General features: G+C 54.9%; 2 protein-coding genes across 4 annotated transcripts in view; one reads left to right on the top strand and one right to left on the bottom strand.

The window, feature by feature from the left end:
- The window catches only part of ARHGAP44 (Rho GTPase activating protein 44), a 143,056-nt gene extending 124,785 nt beyond the window's left edge, over positions 1-18,271 (top strand). Inside the window, exons 16-21 of one of the 2 annotated variants that reach the window (XM_029211389.1) lie at positions 1,233-1,413; positions 8,638-8,850; positions 10,397-10,554; positions 13,710-14,090; positions 15,299-15,347; positions 17,567-17,623. In XM_029211389.1, coding sequence (XP_029067222.1) covers positions 1,233-1,413; positions 8,638-8,850; positions 10,397-10,554; positions 13,710-14,090; positions 15,299-15,306 — 941 coding nt within the window. In that variant the 3' untranslated portion in view covers positions 15,307-15,347; positions 17,567-17,623. Of the gene's footprint in view, positions 1-1,232; positions 1,414-8,637; positions 8,851-10,396; positions 10,555-13,709; positions 14,091-15,298; positions 15,348-17,566 lie in introns of both variants that reach the window. The other variant, XM_029211388.1, reaches the window with a different exon arrangement.
- Positions 15,955-18,277, bottom strand: part of ELAC2 (elaC ribonuclease Z 2) — a 30,462-nt gene continuing 28,139 nt past the window's right edge. Inside the window, exons 24-25 of one of the 2 annotated variants that reach the window (XR_003791896.1) lie at positions 17,302-17,659; positions 15,955-16,784 (exon numbers count right to left, since the gene is read on the bottom strand). The gene's annotated coding sequence lies outside the window, so the exon portion shown is untranslated. Of the gene's footprint in view, positions 17,660-18,277 lie in introns of both variants that reach the window. The other variant, XR_003791895.1, reaches the window with a different exon arrangement.

The following is an 18,277-nucleotide window of genomic DNA, read 5'->3' as shown; positions in this document are numbered from 1 at the left end:
TGGCTTGGAGATGAACGTGAACTTTTATTCCGGGCTTAGGGATCACCTGGGTGCCATCCGTTCATTGCGCTAGGCTGTGTCCTTGGAGTTGCCCTCGGCATGTAAAGATGGGGCTCAGAGGCAACAAGATTCTTTTTTTGTACCTCGTTCAAAATGAAACTCTCAAGACAGCTCGCTAAGATGGAGTTTCATAAATGTTCTTAGCGTGGAAGCACCATTGGATAAGGGAATGACTCGCAGTGGTGACAGCTTTGAAGAGACAGACAGCAGTTGTTACATTAAATTCAGTGTTAGCTTTTTTAAAAAGTACTGTGCCTTATGTTTAGTAAGTATTAAGGGTATGCTTTTGGCTGTGCAACAACAAACTATTAACTCATGTGGGGATATAATATTAATAATTCTCTGCTCTGTTCATCACAAGTAATCACTTAGTGCTGATCTGACATTAAAGAAGTTTGATTGTCTTTTGGCTTCATGTGTTTTGACTGTGACAGCTCTGAAATAAGAGTTCAATTGATGACACAGTCGGGTGAGGATAGGAAATCAGGATAAAGAAATATAGGAGGTAGGAGTTAAAGGCATGATTCTGTAAGTTCTGTGCTCATTCATTGTCATGGCACATAAATAGGCTGTGACCGGGAAAGGATGAGACTAGAATCCGTTTGAGAGCCCACAGTCTTAGATCTCTTTCTATTTCTAATCCTTTAAAGTTTCTTTTTCTCTTTGGTTTTCCAGAAAGACATCATCATCATCTACAGATAATCATATTGCCTGTTATTTTCTTTTCTTGACTAATTGCATTGGCTAGCACTTCTTCAGTAGTGTCAAATAACAGTGTTGAGAGTGGGCATTGCTCTTTTTCCTGATATGATTTAGACTGCTCTGGCATTTCACTTTTACACATAAGGTTTGAGATAGATTATTTTGCCTTTTTCAAAAAGAAAGTACCCATCTGTTCCTATTTGGCTAAATTTGTTTTGTGAATCACAGATGAAAAATGCTTTATTAAATGCCCATCGTATTACACGCTAGGTGATCATATGTGTTCACCTGGTAATAGGATGAATTATATTAAGATGAATTAATATCAATAGATGATGTAACACTGAACCACGGGACAAGATTTTCAGGGGTGACACATAAAGAAGTGGCCATCTCTGCTATCTCCCTCCTGCCCAGGAAGGCTATGGCTGACCCACAGACCATGTGCACCCATTCTGTCTTCCCCGCAGAGATAGAGTTCAACATCACGGGCAATTACGGGAGTCCGGTGCACGTGAACCACAATGCCAACTACAGCTCGATGCCCTCCCCAGACATGGACCCTGCTGACCGGCGCCAGCCCGAGCAGGCCCGCCGGCCCCTCAGCGTTGCCACGGATAACATGATGCTGGAGTTTTACAAAAAGGATGGGTATGAACTAGCATCCCTTTCTCAGTGTTGGGGGTTGTGGGATGGAGGGGTTGATTCAGATGGGATGACAGGAAGGCTGCACTTACCAGCAGCAGTTTGAGTGGGTTGTGTCTGTTAGCATGTCAGTTCATTCTTGATGCCTCCATCTGTGCTATTCGGGGTGCTAGGCTCGCTTCCCACCCTTCAGGACGGAAGTAAGTGCAGCCTTCCGAGCTGACGGTTGTGATCAGTATTGATTAGTTCTCATCAAAAGAAAAAAAAAGTGGGTCAAAAGGGGACACTGAAAAAGAAAAGATACTAAACACTTTATTTTGACTCAAAATTTACAAATGTACATCAATTCTCAAATCTTCAGCAACATTCTTGCATCAGTAACACCTGCAGTGTGTAGTTTAACATTCCCAGTGTCAGTCTCTTTAAAACAGATTGAAAACGTAAACCTTGAAGCAATCTGGGTGTAAAATCCTTGTAAGTTTCTGAGGGTTGTTTTTCCGTCTTTTATGATCGACACCTACACCTACTTTGATGCGGTTGTTATGAGACTCATAAATGCGCCCAGCTTAATTCGCATAGGAATGACCCTCTTGCACCCACATTAAATCAGTTCACATAATATGTAATTTGCATGATGTGATTCCCATAAGAAGTCAAATGGGCATAAACAGGTTTCCTAACGAGCACAGCTGATTCGTGGGAGGTGTCAGCTCAGCCCTGGCACCCACATACGTGGGCTTGAGTCATCGGCTAATGTGTCCTACAGAGGAAAGGTTGAAAAACCCAGAACTGTGGAGGTACGTGAGTCTTACTTTCCACCCCTCTTCTCTTCTGAGTGGGAGTCGACCTTGGAGACCCACACCTGTGTCCTGTGATGATGGGGAGTGTTCACAAGGTCCAGTGTCCCTGCTTGTTCCCTTTCCCACCAGAGACCCTTCCCGTGAGAGGCGGGTGCAGGGTGTTTCTCTGCTCTGCGCTGTTGTTCATTGTATTCTGTCTGGTGGGGAAAGAAAAGCTGGAAATTCTTAGACGTTAAAGGAAGTAGGGGGAGATTTCACCAATCTATAAAAAAAAAAGAGCATACTTAGAATCTGATCTTTGCCTCAGGGGGGAGAGAGACAGAGATGCAGAGAGAGAGCGAGAGACCTAGCAAATGCATTGGAATTTGTTTTTAAAACTCAGTTTTAAGTGACTCAGTTCCTGTGTGAAGTGTCTCTTGCGGTGGCGGGGGCGGGGGGGGATGCCCTGGAGGGGCAGTTCTGGTCCTTTGGTCCCAAGTGTTTCTGCATCAGAGGTGGGCTCCACCCTGGTTCCCAGTCCCCTCTGAAAAGCCATCCAGATGACCTCTATGAGAAAGTTATCACTGTGGAATCTCAGGGCGTTCGACTTCCACTGGTCCCTACAGTGTGGTCTTCTTAGTATAAAGAGCCAGGGGTCATTGGGATTTCCGTGGACAGACTGCCATCCCACTGGGGCCCCAGGGGCTGCAGGCAGCTTTCCAGATGCTGCTGGGGCCTTACCACCAGAGGGTTTTTAGGGGTACGCAGAGGCTAGAACTACACAAGTCAAACCACCTCAGCTAGTGCTGTGCGGACTAGTCAATCTGTCCCTGCCAAACTCTCCCAAAATTGTGGATTTGTGGCCCGGATCAATAAGCTACTGAATTTCGAGGGTGGTTTGTTATGCAACTAAAGATAATCAGAACAAGCTTTAAAAAATAAAAAAGGATATTAATGTCCTGTCCCCGTGCAGCTCGGTGCAGCTGCTCTTTCCCGTCCTGAAGCCTGATGTGCCTGTAGCCAACTCACTTGCGTTCTCATCCTTCGGGGGCCTCCACCAGGGCCAGCCGACAGCAGCCCCCGAATCCACGAGGACATTTACACCAGGGCTAGCGGCCTCCCTCAGAGCTCAGTTTAGTGTGTGACTCGTCCTCAGCCGGTGCTTGAAACTGCTCTGCAGGGGTCTTGTCTCACCAGCGCCCCTGCCCCCGGACCTTAGCCTGGACATTCTGTAATTTGGCATTAGCACATGTAAGTGAGAAGTTCGGGAGCGATCTGAACAGTGCTCTGTGGAACGCTAGTTCCACTAATGCTAGGTTATGTTGGGGCAGGAGGCAAGGAGAGGGAAATCTGGGGTCTCGTGTGTTCCTGAAACACAGGATTCAACACGTCGAAGCCCCTTTCTTGAGTGTATGACTTCTCAGGGTCTTTTACGCGCTGTGACGTGCCATGCATCTTCACAAGGGGCTGTGGCATCATTTCCCAAGTTTATTAGATCACAAAGCCTGTTGTCATGAGACAGTCAGAACTCGTGTTCCAAGGGACTTGTTTTTTTCAGTTGTGGGTATTGAGATCGTCTGCAGACCTAGTGGAAGGATGGAGAGCCTTCAAAAGACAGCCACCCTGAAAGGGGTTTATGTCGTGGACAGGGGGTGTAGGAATGTTACTTCAGAGAGAGCCCGAACCTGGGGTAAAACAAGCTTACCTAGAAAGTTCTGGGAACCAGGGGAAACCTTGACTCATATGTGGGGGTTGGATTGGTCAGCTGGGCCTTTGGGAGGTGCATTCTTGGCCCAGGCCCTACCTCTGCTTCCACATTTCCAGGATTTACACATCTGTGGATGCTGAGACCGGGTCTGTGAAGTGTTGCCAGGTGACCCCAGGTTTTATTTGTACTGGGGAGGTAAAGAAACTTTGTTGTTATGCATTTAGGAGAGGAATTATCCCTAGAGGAGCTGGAAATACCGGATTTTGGCCTTCCTGGGGGACTGCAGACAAGGCTAAGCCAGGATTTTTAGGATCCTTCCTATTCATCATTCACCTTGGCACCCGTCCTGCCACTGCTCCCCGACCTCCAAGTTCACCCTAAACGGTGCGGGAACTCCCAAAGCTTCTGTGGGTTTTTGGGGAGATACCAGATTTTCTTTCCTCCTTTCTCTTGGTGGGTCTTTCCCAAGTGTAACTGATCTCTAGAACAAAAATCTCAACCTTTCCGATCTCTGTAGACTTGAATACCTCAAAGCCATACGTTGGCTGACATCTCTGGTTAGGACTGTTCCTGACCAGGATTCAAAAACAGCATGACAGGGGGCTTCCCTGGCGGTCCAGTGGTTAGGACTCCGCGCTTCCACTGCAGGGGGCACGGGTTCAATCCCTGGTCAGGGAACTAAGATCTCACGTGCCGTATAGCACAGCCAAAAATGAATAAAATAAAAACAGCATGACAGATGTCAACCCTACAGGGGCCAAAAGAAAAACAGAAAACAACCACTAACTCCTGACAGCTCATCACCTGGAATGGTCCACAGCAAACTTCTGTTCTCAGTAATACGTGTGTTCTCTCTGTAGATACCTGTTCTTATGCTGGAATCTCCAACTTTCAGATTTTTTTTTTTTTCCCTGGGGCAGGCCTTTTTCTCCTAATTTTTAAGGTCCTAGATCTTCTCTTTTCCCTGTGTGGCCTGCCAGGTTACAGACTTTAAAACAGGAATGCCATTCCGTTTCCTGAATCAAGGAGACCTGTTCCATGATACAGTCTCTCATGGAAAAATACAAAGTGCAGCTTAGGGTAAGTTCCCTGCAAACGTGAGGTCCCTGTAGACGGGGAGGAGTGAAGCAGGGTGAAGTAGGCTTCAGCGGGGCTGCCTCGCCAAGGTGAGGGTTTGCCAGCTGCCCTGCGTTAATCCTGAGGGCGAGCAGGCGTGAGAAGCCTGAATTCCCTGCCCCTTGTCACCTTACCCTAAAGGGAGCCACGTGTCTCAGGGTCAGCTCCCCACATGCTGCAGGCGCTCGCCTCCCATCACCTGGCTCCCTCTTTAGAAGACCCAGGAAGTCCAGGAGGGAGGCTCTGCCCAGGTGCCCTCCTGGATTCTGCCACGTGCCCCTGCCTTCTGCTTATTGATTTCCAAACCCTTTGCTTCTCGGAGGTTCTTCCTGGCCTCTCGTTTCTCGCTTCTCCCTTGATTCAGCCATAAAGGGATCCGAAAACCAAGTTCCTCTCGTTTTCACCGGAAGCAGTGGCCGTGGGAAATCTTTGACATATACGAGATGTGGGTACCTGTGCAGTGACTTCTGAGGGAGTTGGTTGTTTCTGATTGATTGAACTTGGTCATTTTTATTTTATTTTATTATTTATTTATTTATTTATTTAGGCTGTGTTGGGTCTTCGTTGCTGCGCGCGGGCTTTCTCTAGTTGTGGCGAGCGGGGGCTACTCTTCGTTGCGGGCCGCGGGCTTCTCACTGTGGTGGCTTCTCTTGTTGCGGAGCACGGGCTCTAGGTGCACGGGCTTCAGTAGTTGTGGCGCGTGGGCTCAGTAGTTGTGGCGTGTGGGCTTAGTTGCTCTGTGGCATGTGGGATCTTCCCGGACCAGGGCTCGAACCCGTGTCCCCTGCACTGGCAGGCGGATTCTTAACCACTGCGCCACCAGGGAAGTCCCGGTTATTTTTAAATAACACGCAAGTTCTTTGATCCTGGCGACTGTTGCTTCTTTATGTGATAAAACAATGAGCAGAAACTTGTGACCTGCTTACATAACCTGGTTGTATTCTTCCACCTCTGAATAGCTCCCCCCTCTCAGCAGCATGCCAAGCAATTTTGTAATTTTTGTCTTTGGATGGAGTTCTAGCTAGACGTTCAGACACTTAACATCTACCAACCTTCCAAGCAAATCTTCATTTGCTTCTGAAGGTAATATGCTTTGAGGCCTCTGAGCGTCTTGCTGTTGCCACTGTGATCGATTCGCTCTGTAAAGATTTTTCTTGCCTTTTGTATGAAGGAACTAGGACGCTCATAGAATACTGGCGGGACTGTAAAATAGAACAACCACTTTGGAAAACAGTTCAGCAGTTTCTGCAAAAGTTAAACATTGACCCACCGCGTGATGCAGCCATTCTATCCCTAGATATTTACCCAAGTGAAGTAAAAGTGTATGTCTATACAAAGACTCGAAAAAGAAAAAAAAGATTTTTATTGCCTCTTGAACATGTCAGTGAACCGTTGATGTGTGTTTCCTGGACACAGAGGACGCGGCTTCCCATATGAAAGTCACTTCCGCTGGGAGAGTGGTGATTACAGTCAGCACAGCCGTCTCTTTATAAAAGCAGGGGTGTGCATTTCACCTCTGGACTGTTGGTTGCTGGTGCTTTGCCGATGGGTGATATTTAGCGGGTCTCGTTGGTCCTCCCCCCCGACCATGCCCTCCCCTGGGTAAGCCAGGAGAAGATCACCAGGGAGCCTGGTGTCGGGGGTCACCAGTGCTGGAAGGTGTGTTTGGAAATAGAAGGTGTCCCCCACCAGCCCTGATCCCAAAGCCCACGCCTCTCATCCCAGATGGGGAAGGTCTTCCTAAGTGAGAGCGAATAGGGTAAGGAAGAGAGCACAGCGCGAGACCTCCAGCCTCTAGGGCTTCTGTTGGTCACCACGGGATAAATCCCGCCCTCCTTGCCGACACTGCAGCTAAGTGGTATCAGTTTGCTTCCCCAAGTGGAATGGTAAGCTGTTTGCTCTTTTTCAGCCTGATAAACTTGGAAGCCCAAGGGGCATAGTTTGATACCCCCCTGCAGCCCACTTTAAATACCGGGGGACGCAGTCGGACTCTGTCCCAGAGTTTTGAGTGGCCTCCAGGGGTGATTGGATCTCGTATAGAAGGTGCTTGTTTATTGGTGGAGGATCCTCAGAAGCAAGATGACTTGCAAGGTGGGTCCTGGAGAGAGACTGACCGCCCCCAAAATGCCTTGGAGATGAGAAATATTAACAGTGACACTCGACAGGAAGGGGTCTCTGGGTCCCCGCCCCCAGGGGAAAGTGTGTCAGAAGCCGTCCGTCCCCTATGTGCGCGGCTGTAGCATCGTTCTCCTCTGTGCGCCTCACGGAGGGTCCGTCCCCGCACATTTCCTTAAAGGACCCACATCCCACCTGCTACAGCCGACCCCCAAACGTGGACCTTTTCTGTGAATCTTGCTGCCCCTCTGTGAGGTGGCTAGAATGTCATGGTGTAATAGCTCTTTGCTTCTGACCAGCGTGGGTGTGAGTACGACCCTCTGTGCATGTATGCAGGGGAGACCGGTGCTGGCTGGTGTTCTCCCTGCGTGAATGTCCGTGTCTCCCTTAATACTGGAAGGATTGGCTCTGGCCTTAGTCAGTGAAGGCCTCGACTGCGTACCGTGGAACCAGTTACCTCCTAGACCCGAGGAAGGCATTAACCACCTTCTAAACCATTAACTGAGAAGAGAGCGGACTGCCGCTTCCATGGATTTTTTTTTCCTCCCTTATTCCTGACCAGTGTGAGCTCTTTGGCTTCTCTCTTTATTCCCCTGCAGGGGTAGGATGATTTTTCACCTGTACAAACAGAAAAGTCACTTTAACTAGAAAGACCAGCTAAACTGAAACAATTTCAGTAAAAGCCCCAGGCTTAGCCTTGACAGACACAAGAGACAAGACAGACCTTGACAGGGACAAGCTGTGTGTCCCAAGGAGGGCGCAGTTTTTTCCACACTAATATCTGTATGTTTCTGTCCCTGCAGCCTTAGGAAAATCCAAAGGTACGGTATCCTTGGGTAGCTACGAGGCCACGCTCAGTCTCTGACCACTAAGCGAGCTATGCCTTAGGGAGCTCTGCAAGGGGGTGAATGTGTATGGCTGGTTGCTTTGGCCGATTTACTCAAAGCTGTCTGTCTTCCCCTCGTTAAAATGGAGTCGGGGTGGAGACTGACCAGAGGCATGATCAGCCCTTCCCTGCTGTGTAGACCCTGCGGAGGTTGTAGCTCAGCCAGCACCCTGGGGCTGGTGCAGGAGTCCCGAGTCTGTCCCGTGCTCTCTATCCCCAAGTGGCAAAAAGAAGAAAGATGGATGTTTAGATGTCCCCTGCTGGCTGGTGCCCTGTTGTGGTCTGAGGCTGCCCCTCCCTCGCTGTCCCGCCCACCTCCACCTCCCACTTGGGAGGAGTGGGTGCCCCCCAGTGAGGCCGCTCTCTGCTCTGAGGGAAGCTTGGATTCTGGGGAGCTCGTTGGGCAGGCAGTGGTCCTAAGGCCAGTGGTGCCCGGGCCGCTGGTGGGAGCCCCGCCCGGAGCCGCCGGGATGCTCAAGCACCTCTGTCCGTGGAGCACGGCTGGCAGCTGTCTCGCTTCCCTGGTCCAGGAGATGCTCGGGCTGCGCTGCGGGGCACTTGGTGGGGGCGGGAACCCCGGCGCCCGGCGCGCGCGTCTAAGCCTGGGTCTCTCTGTCCCTGGCCAGCATGGGCGTGAGGGTCATGGACACGTCGTGGGTGGCTCGAAGAGGCTCCTCGGCCGGCCGGAAGGCGTCCTGCGCCCCGCCCACCATGCAGCCCCCAGCCCCATCCGCGGAGCTCGCCCCGCCCTTGCCGTCACCCCTCCTGGAGCAGCCCCCCGACGGCCCCGCGCTCTCTCCATCCGGCCTCGGCCTCCAGCCCGGGGCTGAGCGGATCAGGTAAGCAGGGCGCTGTCGTCCTCCCCCCACCACCCCCCCGGCCTGGGTCAGCCTGGCCTGCGGTGCACAGGCCACAGTGCTGGTCTGGGTTCGCTGCACCCACCCAAAGCCTCTTGGAGTTGGTCATTTCCCCCCTTTTCTAAGCCTCCTGGTTTGGCTTCTGCAGCAGGTAAGGCATTCACAGACCCCTGGATTATCATCAGATGGAGGCCAGGCTTTCCCAGAACAGCATCCCAGGCACACGGGTAAGGTGGCAGCTTGCTAGGGCCAGGCGAGGAACCTGAGTCCCCAGCTCCCTGTGTCCCCCTCCTATGCTATTACAGCTTCCCTATTTTGAAATTTAGAATTTCAGTGTTTCTCCCTTCCTCTCCTCTACCTTTAGACGCATAGGGACCATTTTACTGCTAAAATGGGTGCAAATCAGGTAAAGAATGGAGGTGCCGTGGTCATGCTGGGCCTGGTGATCTTTGCAGCCTGTGGTGTGACTGCATCTCGTTCTTGCAGAGGAAGAAAGAAGACGGGAAGCATGCTCACTCCAGCGCTAGTTCCATGAACTTTTATGCAGGGCAGCCCTTGTCGCTCCAAAGATGAAAAACGCAATCTGAGCCATCAAGGCACACGTCACGGCATGTGGTCGTTCGTACCCAGGGGCGCGGGGGAAGGAGGCCATCCCTGGCCCTTCCTTGAAAGGGACGTGGTCAGAGGAGATTCTAGGAGTGGGGAATGCACAGGAGGCTGCTTTGCCGTTTGTTTCTGTCTGTCCTAAAGCAGCAGTTCAGAGAAGCAGGAAAGTTCCTTCACTCAGAGGCACTGTGCGTTCTGTTAGGGTGCGCAGTATCCCTCCATGGCCACCGCTGGAAACGCTTCGGAGACTCTGGGAAGCCGAACCTCTCAAGCCAGTCTTCACATGTACACGTGCGTGCACACACACACAGAGACACACACAGAGACACGCACACAGACACACACAGACACACACAGAGACACACACACGCACACAAAAAAAACAACCGCCTAAGTGAAGGGATTGCAGGGTTTTTTGTTGTTTTTTTTTTTAATGAGCAGAAGGTATTTTCCCTGAGAAATGGGGAAGTGACGATCAGAGTTGGGGGGCGGGAGGGTAGTGACCCTGGATGGCGTGGTTGCTGATGGCTCCACTGGAGAGGACGAGGGGTCGCCAGCTCTGGCTGGGACTCATGGGCTTCAGTTTCGTTTGAGGGATGTGGGAGGGGAGAGGGAGTCAGCAGGAAGCAGTGGCTCATGGTTGGCAGAGGAAATGGACAAATAGGAGACTTGCTGGGATGGTCTCCTGCTGGAGAGAGAGCAGAGGCCAGGAGAGGGAGCTGGCCACGGGTGCCACACGGGGATGAAGGTGGAACCCAGGCCCTCAGAGCCCCAAGAGAGGACGGTCACCTCCGTGGGCATCTTGGAAGGCTTTCAGAAGGGCTGAGAGGACCATACCTGCCTAGAGGAACATGGGTTCAGTTCACAGCACTGATGCTGAAGTTACCTGAGTTCAGGGGCTTTCTTTTGTCCTGTATTTCAGCACTTCTAAAAGCAAGGAACTTTCTCCAGGATCTGGGCAGAAAGGAAGTCCAGGTTCCAGCCAGGGGACGCCCGGTGCAGCGATGCAGCCCGGGATGCAGCCGGGCGCCAGCCCCAGCCAGCTGCCCGCAGACCAGAGTCCTCACACCCTCCGGAAGGGTATGTCACTGCCGCCGGCTCGGGGGGCTTGGGGGGCTCGGGCCAGAGAGCTGTCACACCGCCTGGAAACATTTCCCTGCATTCTCACGGAGATTTAGAAACTGGTTTCATGAAAAAGTACTGCACCTGAGAGCTTTGGGAAGTTAGCCAACCCCAAGAGGGGTCGTTGCATCGTTGTTCCTCGGTTTACTCATCTGAACAGTGGGCTCGGGGGTGTGGTGGGGGGCAGACGCGGGGCTCTGCTTCCCGTCCACCAGGACCTTTCTGCAGAATCACCAGCCGGGCTGACACGTGTCTTCATCGACTCTGCCAGCCTTCCCACCACCGTTTAAAATGCAGTGTGGAGTCTTCCCCAGGAGCCCCCTGCCCCAGCTGGGGTCCAGCCCAGCTGCCTACCCCTGGATTATTTGTAGAAGGGGACACAGAGGCGGAATTGAGACTGTTTCTGCAGGAGGCTTGCCCTTTGATATTTCTTTAGTGGAGGCCTGGGCATTTGTCCACTGGCCCATGAGCTGCCCACCCCAGATTTCTGCCACTGAAACCCGCTGCAAAAGGCCCCGTTATTCTCCCTGAGAGGATTCCCCAAAGCCGAGACATGCTCCATGGTGATATTTCATAAATGGGGGCTGCGTGGAACGTGTGTTAATCAGAGCCACCTTTTTTTCACCTTCTGTCATGACGAAGCCTGTAAGGTGCTTAAAGCAGCACATCGTCTGATTTGTTCTCAGTTCAGGCCTGTCCGGCTTCTAGGTGTGCTTTTGGCCCCGGGACGTGGGACTGGGCTGGTTCTCCTTATCCTGACACAGGGCCCCTCCCGGCTGCGGGCTGCTGTGTGAGCCCATCATCCGAGCCTGCCCTCACCCAGCCCTTCCATCCTACTCACCCCCATTCATCCCTTATACGCCCTACAAATGTTTGTTGAGCCTCTGCTATGTGTAGAGAGCCCCGAGGCTGTAACAGAGCAGCAGACATGGCCTCTGCAGACAGGTGAACGTGGAACCGTAGTACAAGGGTGTTGCTGCTGGACCGCCTGTGGTGAGCTCAGGACACCGAGGGTCATGTGAGGGCACCTTGCAACACAGGAGGTTGGCCAAAGTGGCAGTGGAGGGATTTGAGCGTGCCAGGGCTTTAGCCAGCAGTAACACGTTTCCCTTGCGAATTCTCTGGCTGTCTTAGTTTACACGGCTTTTAACCCTCCCCGAGCTGTGCAGGGCAGGGTGATGACTAGGCTGTTCTTCTGTCCAGTGGGGTCGGGGCTCCAGGCCACGCGGCTCCCCAAAGCCAGTGGGACATTGGCCCTCTCGTTCTTCACAGCCCATTGGACCCAGGCAGGGGTTTCCCAGGGGACGTTCAGCAGCTCAGCACCATCATTTGAAAGGCACACCATTGCCCACAAGTGGCACACTGAGTTTTGTTCTGTACCCCCTCAGCCTTTTGACGATGTGCCTACAGTCTTACATCATGACCTAGGCCTGTCCCTGCCTGGGGTGGTAAATGTCACCACAGACATCACGGTGATGTCACTGCATCCCCCGTCTTCCGGCTCCCTAGGGGGAAGACGTGTTCAAGCACTGACCCCTAGAGTCTCCACTGGATGAGAAGCACGTAATGCCTGCATCAGCCAGTAGGGCTGAAAAGTGGTTTTAAGTCATGACTGCGTGGTGCTTGACATACATGATCCCATGTCATGATTACAGTACTGTGGAGGAAATGTGATTCTTTCCAGTGCTTACAAAATGTTTATTTAGTTATTATTTTTTAAAAATTTATTTTGGCTGTGTTGGGTCTTCTTTGCTGCGCACGGGCTTTCTCTAGTTGCAGCGAGCAGGGGCTACTCTTCGTTGCAGTGCGCGGGCTTCTCATTGCAGTGGCTTCTCTTGTTGTGGAGCACAGGCTCTAGGCATGCAGGCTTCAGTAGTTGTGGAACGCAGACTCAGTAGTTGTGGCTCGTGGGCTCTAGAGCACAGGCTCAGTAGTTGCGGTGCATGGGCTGAGTTGCTCCACAGCATGTGGGATCTTCCCGGACCAGGGCTCGAGCCTGTGTCCCCTGCATTGGCAAACAGATTCTCAACCACTGTGCCACCAGGGAAGGCCATACAAGAGGTTTAAATGAAATCCCCCAGCTTGCAGCAGGTGAGACGGGATAGGAATTTGAACCCAAGTTGATGGGACTCAGGAGAGCGGGACCCTTACTTTTCCGCACCAAGGAGCCAGGGGGGTGCACGCGACATCGTTGGAATAGATTCTTTTCCGTCGGCGGGGTGGGGAGTAGGGGGGAAAACGATGCCTCCTTGAGGGCTTAAAAAGACAGTTTCCTCGAGAGTAAGTGCTACCCACAGCCAGCCCTCAATGTGAGAGATGAGTGATCGCTTTCTCGAGACATTTGTCCACGAAGGGATCTTGTAAATATTAGAATTTGTCATCCTTGCCAGTTCCTTTCCATTTAAAGGCATAATGTGTTTGTCACCCTTTAGCGTGACTAAGTAAATAAAAAGAGGGGAATGAAGGCGGTGATGCACTTAGAACAAACAACGCAGGTCTGTACACGTCTACACGCAGGGCTCATGAAAGGAAAACATTTCTGAGGCAAGTCCACAGGACTGAGGGGAAGCACAGGGCAAGACAGGCAGCGTGATGGAGGCTCTGGGCCTCTGTGGCCAGAGGACTTGGTCATAGGTCACTGTTACGGGATCCCAGAGCCATTGGGCAGGTTCAGCCAAAAGTCAGAGCTTCCCACCCGGAGGACGGTTGCTCTGTCCAGGGTCCACTGCCGCAAGCCAATCTCTAGTTGTCCCGTCCCTGACGCTGCGTCCCAGACTCCTCCCTCCTCGGAGCCCCCCTGTTAGGTGCACCACTTTGAAGTGATGGGAGGACCCTGGGAACTCAGCCACGGCCTGGGCATGGGAAATGTGTTCTCCCGTTTGGCTGGGGGTGGGGTGGGGGGTGGTGTGCTGATCATAGCAGGAATCCAGGGCAGAGGAGGAGAAATTAGTGAACAGATGGGCGGATATGCAGTTCTAGGTGAATTTTAAGGAACGGTGTTGGCTGCTCTCAGCTTGGCAGGAGCTGGGGGTGGAGGCGAGGGGGGGAGCTTGCTGACAGCCACAGGGATGATGGGTGTCACTGAACCCCATGTTCTATGCTTCCTCTTTCAGTTTCCAAGAAGCTGGCACCCATTCCGCCCAAGGTCCCCTTTGGCCAGCCGGGGTCCCTGCCTGAGACGCCTGCTGGCCAGCCGTCCCCACTCAGCCTGTCCCCCACGCCCCCCAGCACCCCATCACCCTACGGACTGAGCTGCCCCCCGGGGTACTCCCTGGCCTCGGGCCAGCTCTCCCCGGCGGCTGCGGCGCCCCCGCTGGCCTCCCCCTCCGGCTTCGTGGGCGCTCTCAGCAAGTCGCGGCCCACCCCGAAGCCCCGGCAGAGGCCCACACTGCCGCCCCCCGAGCCACCCGCTGTCAGCCTCACAGCCTCCAGCCCGCAGTCTGCTGAGCAACCCGCGCTGGACGGTGTGTCCCCCGGGGAGAGCATGTCCACAGGTAACCGCCGCGCGTGCAGCGTCTCCGTGAGCCTTAGTGCACCCTGCTTGCCAGGGATGGCCCTGCTGTGCCACGCGTCTGGCACCCGGGCTGGTCTCCTTAGAAGCCCCCGTGAGGCCGTGGAAAGCCCTGGTGGCCGGTTGTCCTGCGGGGGGGTGGGGGGGCTCCCTGGGGGATTTCTCCCAGCTGAACACCCGCCAGCCCAGGGTTCTGGTCCTACTCTTCACCTGGGGGCTGAGCACCCTGCGTCCTTGGAGGGGCTGTTGCAGGGTGGCTGGATTGTGATGGCAGAGCAGAGGCTGTTTTTTCCCTCTCCGCTAAAGAAGCCTTATTAGAAAACTGTTTTTCTAGCAATACGTGTTTAGAAAGGGGTCAGTTTCAGAAAAGATGCTGCCCCCTGGTTGGAGAAGCCCACGAGGACTAAATTTAGTTTTGCTTTAAATTTAAAGTCAAAGACGAGCTGTTTTCCTCCAGGAAAGTGTGTAAGCATAACACATACACACATGTACACCACATACACACATGCACACCACATACACACATGTACACCAGATACACACACACACACACACTCTCTTGAGAGAGCAGTTTGGCCCTGGGTCCCGAGTACCCTGGGACTTCTAACGGGTCGTGCTTTTGCCGCCACGTCCCTCTCCAGGCATGCCGTTTTCCCCTCGATCAGCTGGAGGTGAGCCTGCGGGCTTTGTGCCTCGCTGCGCAGGAAGGGCCAGCCCGGCGCGCGTGCGCGGTGGGGCAGAGGCACACACGTGCCGAGAGGCCGTCCGGTGATGCGGCTGCTTTACCTTTGCTGTGATAAACGGTGCAGGTCCAGTTGCTCCATCCACCCTGAGGCTTATAAAAAGCTAAGGAAAAGTTCTAACCAGTGAGCACCACTTCCTGCTGGTGGTTCTAGAGGAGCCGTTGATGGATGGGAGGGACCCAGGGGAGGTGTGACGGCCCCCTTCCCTCCTGCCCAGCTCAGAGCTACTGCCCTTTAGTAGTCATCTCGTGCCCCGTCTGTCCTGTCCCGATGTCCTCTGGCGGCGGCAGCCTGGCCCGTAGTCCCGCAGGGCGGGCGGGGGTCTGAGCCGCGTGGTCGGTGATGGTTTACTGTGGTCCGTCTGACTGTGATGCTGGGCATGGTCCGTGTTCCATTCGTCTCATCGTATTTATTCCTTTCTCTGAATCCTGTCGCTGTGTCCTCGCAGCTGTGTGACACGGGGGCCGCAGTTGTGGATACGTGAGGGGGATTCCAGGGTAAGCGGTCCCGGCCTCGCCCCTCCGCTCGCAGCCAGGCCGCAGCCCCTCGCTCTGCATGCACCCCGACCTGCACGGCAGCCTCCGCGGCCTTGAGGCTCAGTGGCCTCCTCCTTTCTTTTCTGAGGGAGGAGATGGGGGAGAAACAGGCCTCCCTCCCCTTCTCTGGCCAGTCACCTAATCCCAGCTGCTCCCCCCGCCCATTTTGGTTTAGATTGAGGGGGTGACAGCCCTGTCCCTCATCCCGTGTGTCCTTGTGTCACTGGCTGACCTGCTACCGACGGGTGCCCAGTGTCGGGGAGGTGCATGTGCACCCCTGGTTCAGGGAAGGGCCCCGGGGACAGGACCCGCCTGCTACCATGGCTGCATCCTCCACCGCGGGGCCTGGAGCCTGAGCTCCGGCTAGGACGGTTGGCAAGTCCTGAAGAGTCCATAGTGTTCGTTCTAGAATTTACCCTGAGCTGTTTTTCCCCAGTGTATAGAGCCAGCCAGGGCCTTTCTGTCCCACTCAATGAAGTACTCTGAGAGCCTTTGCTACCAGTTTCTGCCTGGTCTCCTCCTGTAAGTAGATGCTCAAAAGGAAAACTAAGGCAAGAACAGGAAGGAAGCCGGAGGAAGCAAGTGTCTTGGCCTCAGTCAGAAAGGGGCAGCCAGAGCAAAGCAGGGGAGGGTCCCCCCCAGTCCCCCCAGGGAAGCTGCTGAGCTGCGGGCTGCAGACCCCTGACAGCCACAGCTCCAGGGTATCCGGCGCCCACACGGGCCCTGGGACAGGCCCTTCTGGGGCCTCTGACACAGAGACAGGCCTCCCCTTTCCCGGCAGCCAGTGGGCCTTCTCCCCGCCCCAAGCTTAGGCTACCTGAGTCGCCTTCTGGCTCAGGTGTCCACGGGAGCGGCCAGGATGGCAGCTGGGCAGCTCGCCTCGGGGCTGCACATCCTCCACCTGCTTCACCTGCAGGCACCTTCCCGCCTGTTGTCCCCCCAGCCACTGCTGAGGTCCAGGCAGGGTAGGAAACCGCCCAGGGTTACACTCCCCTGGCGACAGGGACGGAACTTTGAATCCAGAATCCAAGCCCCGGGGCTTGTGCTGCCCTTCCAGGCCGGTGGTGAGGCACCGGCAGACCCCCAGGCTCTGCTCGGTCAGGCGGGGGTACCGTTTGGGGGCTGGGTGGAGAGAGAAGGACCTTTGTCCCAGAGCGTCCATGTTTGTGTGTCTTTGAGGACAGTGTCTGAACGTCTGTCCGCTTGCGGTGGTCCTCCTTGGGCGGCATGTTCGCTTTGCAGAAACCAGGGTGCCCCACCCCGTCTGTCCCAGGGCCGCTCCCCGTCCAGCTGCATGTCCTCGGTCCTCGGTCCTGGGTCCGGGGACAGCATGCTGCCCGGGGACGGCATGCTGCCCGGGGACAGCGAGGCTGTGTGGAGGCCAGAGGCTGAGCAGGCCTGGGAGGGAGGAACAGGCCTGAGCAAAGGATGCCAGGGTCCCCTTAGCCCCCTGCGGCCCCCAAGGACTCAGGGAGCGGCTGTCCGGTGCCCGCCGCCCCTCCAGGCCCCGCAGCCCCGTGGCCTGGCCTGCACTGAGCTGCCAGCCGAGGTCTGGACAGACGCCGAGCCTGTTGCCTCAGGGACCTTCCTCCTGAGCATCTCCCAGGAAGTGACCCTTAAGTGCCCCCAGTAGGGGTGTAACTGGAGGTGAGTGGTTTCCCTAGTGCCAGGGTGGCGGGGTGCCCACAGTCAGGGGGCAGTTTGCTCCCCTTACTTCTGGGGTCTTGAGGGGGGACCCCGCCCTGCCTCCACCAGCCACCCCAAGGGTACCATTCGTGGTCTTCAGCGAGGTGCCCCCCCCCCCACTCATTCACACACTTGGGGGGAGGCTGTCTTCCCAGCCTGTAACCCTAGCCCCACAGACTTTACAGAACTAAAGGCAGGCCTGAAATTCCCCAGAAGGTATCACCGAGACCTGGCCAGGAGCATCCTTCTTTTATGGGTGTGTCACATGGCCCGGCTTGGCAAGCTGGCCCACGGACAGGATCTGCACGTCTGGGTCCACAGGCAAAGCAGGCCGGTCCTGCCCTGCCCCTGCAATGTGGTGGGTGCCGTGGCGGCCCCCAGACGCGCTGGCCCTTCCGTGACCGAAGCCCTGCCCGCTCCTCGCGCCGTCCTGCCCGCCAGCCGCGCCTCGGGGTCGGGCAGCCCCCTCAGTGCCTCTCTCTGCCGCCTTCCAGATCTGGTCCACTTGGACGTCCCCTCCATCCACGTGGAGCTGGGCTCGGCGCTGCGCCTCGGTCCCCGGGAGCTCGTGCGGCGGCGCTCAGTGGCTGAGAAGAGGGACCCGGCGGAGTCAGAGAGCACGGCCCTCTGAGCGGCGCCGCCACACGCGTGTTCCCGCGGCTCTGTGTCGTCACGGCCGCCGCAAGGCTGGAGCGTGGCGGACACCCGTGTGGCAGGTGTCGGCCGCGTGGATTTTGTGCATTCCCTCCGGGTGGGGACTCTGGCCTTTTGTTTGATCTTTGCCTTTCGACTTTGTGCCTATTTTGACCCCCTTTCAGCCTCCACGCCAAGTGACAGCCCCGTCCACCCAAGGGCCTGTGTCTCAGAAACGTCCTCCGCGGGGTGGGGCGTGGAGGGCCCAGCGGCCGGTCCACCCTGGCTGCCTGTCACCTGAGCTGACGGCCACGGCGAGTCCTGCGCGACCAGCCTGATGGGGACGGGGTGGGGGGCTTGCTTACAGGAGCCGAGAAGCCCGGGGCCCTGACCGGCCTGCTGCTTCGCAGGGGAGGGCGAACCTTCATCTGTGGGCTCTACAGGTAATGGCTAAGAACGACATCTGACAGTTTTACTTCTCCACGCCGTGGACTGAAGCTCCCTTTCCTATCTTATGGTTTTCTATTTCTGAATTTAAAGAGGGTCCTAAGGTAGCTCCCAGGCCACCCCCC

This window comes from Monodon monoceros, unplaced genomic scaffold (genome assembly GCF_005190385.1).
Source record: "Monodon monoceros isolate NGI ecotype Baffin Bay Population unplaced genomic scaffold, NGI_Narwhal_1 Super_Scaffold_9, whole genome shotgun sequence".
Lineage (NCBI taxonomy): Eukaryota > Metazoa > Chordata > Mammalia > Artiodactyla > Monodontidae > Monodon > Monodon monoceros.
The sequence above is the reverse complement of the archived record's forward strand: the minus strand, read 5'-3'. Positions and strand labels throughout refer to the sequence as shown.